We start from the raw sequence: 9137 nt of genomic DNA, 5'->3' as shown, positions 1-9137 counted from the left end.
GGGTTGCTCCTGCACCTTTCGTTCCATTAGCCATACAGTTTCATCACATTGTACTAGCCCGTACTAGTTTACCTTACACAAAACACGTACGCACGCACACACACATAAACGTTAGGATTGAAGAGTTTTCCCCTAGCGCCAACGCCGGTTCGTAATTCAGTAGTGCATCATCATCATCATCATCATCATCATCATCGTCATCATCCGACATGAGTTGCATTACGAGTTGCACACTGATGAGTGGGGAGGAGGGGGGGGGGGGGAGTGATTGTAGGCCCTGAAACTTGATTGATTGATGTTATTTGATTCGATTGTGCCATCGCATTGTGTTTCAGCGTTGTACGGACCGCTCAACGGATTATTGTGCGTCAGCGGGCAACGGATTTGTTGTTTTGGAGAGAAACAGAGAAACAGAGAAACAGTAGTAGCAGCAGTAGGGATGACTAGTTGCTGTACCCAAAGCTGGGACATGGTTGTCTTACGTGGGCTGGCGCTTCGTCGGTGTCAGTTGCATTTTGTGATTGCAATTAATCATCCATATCAGCAAAACCGCTTTCTATATAGAAACCTCTACGGACGATGCATCGAGGCTCCTTGCTTCGCTGAATCGGTGGCTGCTGCTTACCAGGTCGCGTCTGCTACATCAACTGTTTCGGATAGTCAGTCAACGGGCATGTCAACCGAGGTTTTATTATAACGGACTCATATAGCTATTACGTGATAAAGAGTTAAATGGCCATTTTTGTCTGATTGTTTGCTTGTTTTTGCAATGCGATTTAGTTTGGATTTGGAGTTTTACTTCTTCATGTAGTTCAAATCGCGGTAATATCAGTGCATGTATCAATAGTAATGCGACTAGTAGAAGGCTCAGGTTAAAGAGTTGCGGCACAATAGCCTACCACTTAGCCTAAATTCTGAATTAATGACTGCCAGCGGATGCCCTCAACCTGCTCAACCATAAAAAGCGTAAAAGGAAAGCAAATAAACGAAGATGTAGGCAAATGCTGAAGCACGTATTGTTGAAGCAATAGCATCTGTACTAACCGGCCTCTTGGCCTTTAACGGCAGATTTGATGCCGAATTATGGGTATTGGTGCCACACGCCATCACAAGTCCTGCCGAACCCGCCCCACCGACCATCACGGAAGAGGGGTAGAATAGATTACCACTGAACCGATCGAACCCAATATTTAAAAGATTCTCCTAGTGAATTGATAATCCCCTCCGTACCGCGTGGACACGGGCAAAGGGTGCACAGAATGGAAGAACGTGTTTGTTAAAGCGTGTCGGTAGTAGTGGTGATGGATTATGGTTCGCCCAACAAAGCCACCCAACGTGACTATTGCATTCATTCGGTAATTTTTCCCCCATGTTTCTCCAACTTCTCCGTTCTCCTTCTCCGTCTCCAAGAAGACTCCTAGTCCACAAACCCTCAACCACAAAGCCTCACGATCGGCAGCCGCGCGTGCACAACCGTTGTCACAAATCCACTTATACGGATGGGTATCGAAACAAAAAAAAAAAGAAAAATGATTCCACTGTTTAACTTATTTTTCATCTTAAAATGTGTATCAATAATGCATACTTCCTTTCCTTTCCCTTCAAACCGCTTCCAGCCGATGTGCACTGCGAAGCGACGAAAATCTGGTGTCGTTGCAAAACTCCCACCTCTGCTTCCAGCGAATGACCTCTTTAGAAAACGAAGAGAGAGCTTGAGCCGCATCAGTAGGGTGCTGCAAGCGGTGCTCCTTCGCATCCCGTCCCGGCTGTAACGAGCTATTACCTACATCACGTCGTCGGTATTCCTTCGGGGTGCTGGTGGTGGTGCGCGTGTGTGTATGTGTGGAGGAGGGGGGGGAGGGGGTTGGTCGAGGGAAAATTGGTAGTACAAACATAATTTATTTCTATTTATCTGCAAATGGGATGATCGGCTTTTACACTAGTACTCTCCCACCTATTCCGGGTGGGTGGGGGGTTGGGGGGATGAGGGAAGGAAAGCGAAGAACGATGAATAATCTGTAGAGCAAACAATACAGGACGATAAGAACAAAAAAAACTCTAAGAAAAACCACTACCAAGTCATCAATACGGTCTTGCGGCGTGTATTGTAAGTCAACAAAATCAACGACAAGCAAGAAGATGCGGTATTACCGGCCGTCCACATCACCAATTTTTTGGGGATAATGTATGGCGGAGCCCAACAAGTAACTCAAAATTTTTGCAGCTACGTGGGCTACCATGAGTGACATTTACATCCAAGTGAGCGGCGGTTGCATGCAGCTTGTTTCAGTTATCTCCAACAAAAACATGTTTTGGATACGTAATAAAAACATTTTTTTGTTGGAGATAAGAAAATTGGCGTTTTTGGGAAAATGCGGCCCATTATCGATATGATAGTAGACCCAATGGTAAAAGACTGAAATAGGCCCCCCCACTCACGGTGAGTTACTGAGTGACCGAAAAAATCGTTTTACTGATAAAATGTTACTTTTCCACCCCTCACCCCTCCCCTAATACATTTATTTACGTTTCCGCATATTTTTATGAAGGTTTGTTTACCTAAAAAGTGGTAATTAACGATTTTTTCGGTCACTCAGTAGCTCACCGTGAGTGGGGGGGCCTATTTCAGTTTTTTACTGAAATAAATACTATTGCTTATTGGTATGCCCCTTTCCTCTACCACTCATATCAGCTTCGATCAACTTGGAAATGGGCGTTCCTCATGGTCGCTTGTTGATATGTTGAGGGGTAGGAGTGGGGGTGTACAAATCGTATAGGAAAAAAGAATCATTTAAGCGGATCCGTATACAGATCGTCCGTATACGTTCGTAGGGCTTCAACGTTCGGATGTCACCATCTCCTAACCCCCCCTTTCTCCACTCAACCATTCCGGGATGTCATCTTGGCGATTTAATAATTTTATAATTTATTGGATGCTGCTTTGCATAATTTTCAATTGCCCCGGTACTGCCACCGTCACATCAGCACCATTTCGTCTCATTTTTCTTTTTCATCCTCTCCTCCTAGCGGGTAATCACTCGGATCAAATATATAAAGCCTTACGGGTAGGGAAGGTCTATTCAGCATAGTGGTGGTAGCGCGCAGAAACCGCTCGCCTACCCGCATTATTATGCTTTGTGCAGTAGTTGGCAATCACTGCCAACGATAAGGAGGAGAAAATATTACTGGATGGGACAGCGGAAGCGGTAGCGACAGTGAAATGCAAATGTGCGACAAGGAAGTCAAGTAATGAAAATAAAACGCAGAAAATTGGTATGGAAGCATCGCAGTGCTAGGCTGTCGGTGATATCATACACCTAGCCCCTGTTACTCTCCCTTTGAGAACGGCTTTGTTTTTCCTCATTTCGGACCGGGTTTATTGATTTTGGTCGTGGTATGCAGCCCCATCAATGGGTGCGCATCACTGTACGGGCTTCCAATTTTTACGCGGCCTTGCAGGAATACCCGCGACTTTTAATAAACGAAGGCAAACGCGTTCCAAAAAGGCGTTTTTTGTGTTTCGTAACGTCAATGCATGAGGCGACAAACGTACTAGTTTGAATTCATTAGGTTTTCAGGGATTGTGCGGAGTGAACGGCGAAATTCCGGAATTAGGACGTAGTCCTATAGTGCTCAATAATAGAAAAATAATAGAAAAAATGCTTATACGACAGACACACAAGATTGGATTCAGGTGATCATTCAGGTGGATCGGATGTGCAGTCGAAGTTGATCGTTTTCGACGTATAGGACCATTTTTAACCATGACCATGATTTTGAGAACAAAACTATTTATCATATCCAGAGTCTTTGGATTGCTATCCGGCGTCTAACACCTTCCGACGTAGTTCTTTTATAGGCGTCTGGAGTTTGGCAGTTCTTTAAAAGCTATGATATAAATAGGGAAAAGTCGTCTTGGTACAGTCGTAGGCCCCTATTGCGAGTGTCTTGTCTCGTTTCCTAGACAAGACTCGACCAGTCTTGTCTGGCAAAAACCGCGGAGTCTTGGTTGTCTAAAATCGGTATTGCGAGAGTCGCATGAATACTTGAATGAACAAGTGTTCATTTGGCTGTCAAAAGCCGTCAAAAGCCGTCAAAATCCCAACTTTGTATGTAAACAATCGCGCGCAGCTTGAGTTTCCTTACCGTTAACGTGTTTTAATTCACCAAAAAAATGTTTTCAATCGTACAATATTTGTTCAATTATTCTCAATCTCTGATGCATTTTTATTCAGGAACTCGATCGTCACGAAAGCAAATGCTGAGGTTTAAGCCCATTACATGGTTCTCAGAAAATGTGCCATTTCGTACAATTGAACATAATCGATTACTGGTAATAGGTTATTGATTAATTCCATTAAATTCCTCCAAATCAACCGCCAGTCTGCTAAATAAAAAACTGTTACGTTAATCTTAAATCGCAGTCTTGTTTGCCAGACTCCCAGTCTGGTAGCTTTGAGTACAAGACAGCTGAGTCTCGTTTCCAAGACAGAAACCGGAGTCAAGCAAGACACTCGCAATACCGACACCAGACTGACGTTTGTCTTGGAAACGAGACAAGACACTCGCAATAGGGGCCGTAATTCGCTGTATTTATTGTAACGCTGTATGTAATTTTCCATTTTTTCACGCATTACACGCATTACATCCACGTATAACATCTATTACAAGACTGCCCGTTTATCAGAGACGCCGCTTCTCCGGTTCCCGTATGCGAAATCCTCTCTCAAAGATCGGCTATCAGCCACTCTCTCTCTCGATCATCGCTATCGTTCCTGCTACGATTATCATTATCTCTCCCTCTGTCTCTCCATTATCGCTATTGTTACTGTTTCGATTACCGCTATCGTTTCAAATATCGTTCTATCGCTCTCTCTTTCTCTCTCTCTCTCTCTCTCTCACTTTCTCTCTCTCTCTCTCTCTGTCTCTCTCTATCTCTTTCTCTTTCCTTCTCTTTCTACACCCTTATCACTACATTCACCCTCTCCCCTATTCTATATGTTAAGACTTACGCTGTGTTCCAAACAGACTAATGAAAAAACGAATTACCGCATCTTAGCTACGCTTGCAAACCCCAATTATGCTCCTCGAGCTTGCCAACTTCCGGGTAAGATCCTAGTGGTAGACGTGGTAAAGAACCATATCTTTCAGCCTTTCTGGTTTCTTGACGATTCGCCTCGATCTTTCAACACCTGCGTCCTCCGAACTAGGCGGTGCGTGTGGAGCGCCTCCGGCTTCTACGGACGACGGTGACACCGGAAGATTCTCGCCGTCGCATGCCACCACTGATCTCGGTGCCCTCTTGACGTCTCTTGCGCTACGCGTGAATTGTAGGCCATGGTCGTTGCGGACAACCACCTTTGGTCCGTGGCGACTCAGAACCGTATACTCCTCACGGGAAAACTTGTAAGCCTTCGTTGGTCAATGAGAATCCTACGAATATAACTTTTTGCTGACCGAACACGCATTTGTCGTTATTGATCCGTACATTATGCTCCTGCAGGCGCGCCAGCACCGCGTTGAGATATTCGTCGTGCTCTCTCTTATTTTTGCCGTGAATTAGGATATCGTCCAAGTAGCATTTCTGTCCTCGGCATCCTGCTAAAACTACGGTCTGCATTGCCTCCTGAAAGATGTCCGGTGCATTGCAGAGGCCAAATGGTAACCGCATGAAGCGGTATGTCGCGTCTCCGGCGAAGAAATTAGTCAAATGACGCGATTCCTCCACTATTACCACATGAAAGAATGCGCTAGATAAGTCGATCGTGGGCATCCTGAATGGTGTTCTTATGATGCACCTATTAGGTCCTCGTAGGTCCACCACCAGGCGAATGTCGTCCTTGCCCTTAGGGACCACCAACAACGAGGAGCAAAAGGATCTGTCCATCTGGTCCGTCACTCTCTCTATTATGCCTGATGCTAACTGCTCCTCCAGTCTCCGTTGTGCTTCCTTACGAAACGGCAAGGGGATGTTGGTATAGATATTGCGCGACGGCGGCATTTCTTTGTGATATTCTATCACAATTGGCGGCATGTTGAATTTGGGAAATTCGTTGGAAATTGATGTGGCCCGTATTTCCACCTCCAATCCGAGCTGCAAGACGCTATACCGTAGCGCCGTATCTCTGCTTAGAAGGGGCTTGGCTTCACGGATGACGTAGAATTTTAGAAAGTATCGGTACATTGTTGATGTGGCCAAGGACAGTTCCTTCGTTGCCAGTCAACTCCAAGTGTTTTTTGTCCCTGATACCTCCGCAATAACCTAAAATAAATATCAATCATACAATTTGGTTAGTCAAACGACTAGTACGTACATCAACCCCTTGTCTGCTCGAGTAACGAAATATAGGTTTACATTCCTACTGGAATTAACTACTGACAAGAAGTTTATTCCATTTCCGAATTCGTTACCATAAAAAAAATTCATAACAGCAATCGAATGTGTACGTGCGTCCACGCCATCGAAATTCATCTGTTCGGTTCACTTACGGCTACCGCATCCTCAGTTTCCTCTTTCATTAGGGCTGCCACCTTGGCGCGTCTGGCGTCTCCGTCGTCCGAGCTCCTACGTTTGGATGAAGCAGGGGAAGGGAATTTGATGCAAGCCCTCTCGATGTGGCCCACGATTCCGCAGTTGTGGCACACTTTGTTTTACAACAGCGCGAAACATCTGAAGGGCACGTGATTGTTGCTTGTACAGCTCCAGCATGGTTTATCCAGCTTCCCATTTTGGCCGGTTGGGTGTGAATTTGGCCAATTCCTCTTGCGGCCTTGCGCGTCGAACGGCCTGTTCATCGTCCGCACCGCTTTAGGGTGATCTCCTCGGAAGTTATTCCTCTGTGGCCAGTTTCCTCTCTGCTGGCCGTAAGAAACGGCTGCCACTGTAACGTCGCGTGCTGCGGGGTGTGCTTTTGCGTAAATCTCCTCGTTGCTCCGGGTGAGTTCGTAGCCACGGATTCTGTCGACAAGGTCCGAGAGCGAACCCCCTTTGCGTAGCACTTTACGACCTGCCTCTCGCACTTTGATGTGCACCGCGTGTTGCTGGATCACGTCAGCGACGCTCTCCAGTAACTTCTACCCATCGTAGTCGCACAGCTTGGCCGCAGCTATTACGCGTTTGAGGTACTTCTAGTCCTGCTCGTTCTGCTGCTGGACCATACTTCTCAATTTCTGCCGCTGTGTCAGGCTATACTCGCGCGAGCCAAAGAAGGCTTTCAGGCGGTCCATAGCACCTGAGTATGGAGTGACCTGACTGTCGAGCGAAGTCGCTGGTGCATCCTCTAAAATTTCTAGCAGCTTTGAACCAGCCTTCACCTTGAAGACGTTCATTTTTGCCGCCTCGTCGACAATTCCTACCAGAGCTAGCGACGCTTCCAATAGGTCCCTCCAAGTTTCGAATGATCGGCGACTAATATCGTCCTCGCCTTCGTCTGGGGTGAACGGCGGGACGTTCATTGATGCCACCGCCCAAGAGTTCAATGACGCCGTCATCGTGGGCAATGGCGGGTTAATGGCTTCTTCCATCGTAGAGCATTGTAGGGGGTCATCGGTGTTCGGCTCGCAGATGAAAGCCGAACTTGAAATTCGCATTTTGTCCGTTTTCCTCTTCCTTAACTTCTTCTTCAGCCTCTTATTATCCTGTACTGCTCTTTTCAGTAATTGTTGCAAACTTTTGTTAGTCTTCGTTTTTGTTTTTCTAGAAAAAATAGAACATCATGAATATTAGTAAGCTACCCGCTCGGAGGTGCTTCCTGGAATCTAGCCCGAATGGCTATTCCAGCTACGCTGAGGCTCAGGAATCTAACCGACGAGGTTATTCCAGCCGATACACATGCAAGCTACCCACTCGGAGGTGCTTCCTGGAATCTAGCCCGAATGGCAAATTCCAGCTACGCTGAGGCTCAGGAATCTAACCGACGAGGTTATTCCAGCCAATGCACGTGAAATTCATCCTCTCCGGGATGTGCCTGCGAAACACCCAAGCTACACATCACTCCTAAGACACCCTTCCATCAGTGTCTCTCTCAAGGTTAATCCATCGGCGTTGCACTGTAGCGTCATGCACAGGGAAAAACGTTTTCCTAGAACTTAGTGACGCCGCGCCACTCGTAAGTCACTCGCTCGTCACTCGCCCAGAGGCGCTTCCTGGAATCTAGCCGGGATGGCGGTTCCAGCTACGGATCGGCGGTCTAACTGAAGAGGCTGTTTCAGCTAATGCACGTGAAATCCACCCACTCGGAGATGTGTCTCGGGACCACCCAAGCCACATATCACTCCTAAGACACCCTTCCATCAGTGTGTATCTCAAGGTTGAACAATCGGCACTAGCACTGCGCGTCGTGCGCTGGGAAGACCATTTTCCTAGAATCAAGTGACGCCACGCAGCTCCTAAGTCACTTGCACCGAGCCGCTTGCCCTTTAAACCTTATTCGCTTATTGATTTGTCTTTTTTTTTTTTACACTAAACTCACTTCCCGGGAGCTTTTGCGCCATTGTCGTAATTCGCTGTATTTTCCATTTTTTCACGCATTACACGCATTACATCCACGTATGACATCCACTTATAACATCTATTACAAGACTGCCCGTTTATCAGAGACGCCGCTTCTCCGGTTCCCGTATGCGAAATCCTCTCTCAAAGATCGGCTATCAGCCCCTCTCTCTCTCGATCATCGCTATCGCTCCTGCTACGATTATCATTATCTCTCCCTCTGTCTCTCCATTATCGCTATTGTTACTGTTTCGATTACCGCTATCGTTTCAAATATCGTTCTATCGCTCTCTCTCTCTCTCTCTCTCTCTCTCTCTGTCTCTCTCTATCTCTTTCTCTTTCCTTCTCTTTCTACACCCTTATCACTACAGGTACCACATATTCCGATGATTCCAATATGTCCGTACGTTCCTGTAACATAGCATACGTTGGTATACCAGCTCTTCAACCAGCCATGATCGAGCGAGGTGATGAGCGGCAGACAGTTATGATAATGAAATCACATTTGTCTCTACAGAAGCTGATACGCATCCACGAGCAAACTCGCCGTCAGCTTCTTTCAACCACGAACCGGTTGAAAAGAAAAGAAACGGTTTTTCAAAATAGATTTGCCATAATTCACATTAGCAGACAGGATAAGAAGGTG

The 9137-nt window shown here is 46.3% G+C and overlaps 1 protein-coding gene across 1 annotated transcript; it reads right to left on the bottom strand.

Annotated features, from left to right (window-relative positions):
• Positions 1–6880: 6880 nt before the first annotated feature.
• LOC125949000 (uncharacterized) lies at positions 6881–8563 on the bottom strand. Its single transcript, XM_049675648.1, has 2 exons — positions 8472–8563; positions 6881–7696 (listed from the first exon to the last, which is right to left on the bottom strand). The coding sequence occupies exons 1-2, from the start codon at positions 8555–8557 to the stop codon at positions 7129–7131; spliced, it is 654 nt and encodes a 217-aa protein (XP_049531605.1). The 5' UTR covers positions 8558–8563; the 3' UTR covers positions 6881–7128.
• Positions 8564–9137: the final 574 nt, after the last annotated feature.

The sequence above is a fragment of the Anopheles darlingi genome, chromosome X, assembly GCF_943734745.1.
Source record: "Anopheles darlingi chromosome X, idAnoDarlMG_H_01, whole genome shotgun sequence".
NCBI classification, from domain to species: Eukaryota; Metazoa; Arthropoda; class Insecta; order Diptera; family Culicidae; genus Anopheles; species Anopheles darlingi.
Note: the sequence above shows the minus strand (reverse complement) of the source record. Positions and strands in the feature narration are given on the sequence as shown.

Excerpts from the sequence above, each read along its gene's own strand:
- LOC125949000 (XM_049675648.1), bottom strand. The coding sequence starts at position 8,557 with ATGTCATACGTGGATGTAATGCGTGTAATGCGTGAAAAAATGGAAAAT. Across the intron at positions 7,697-8,471 it reads GGCGCAAAAGCTCCCGGGAA|AAAAACAAAAACGAAGACTA; the intron begins GTGAGTTTAGTG and ends TATTTTTTCTAG.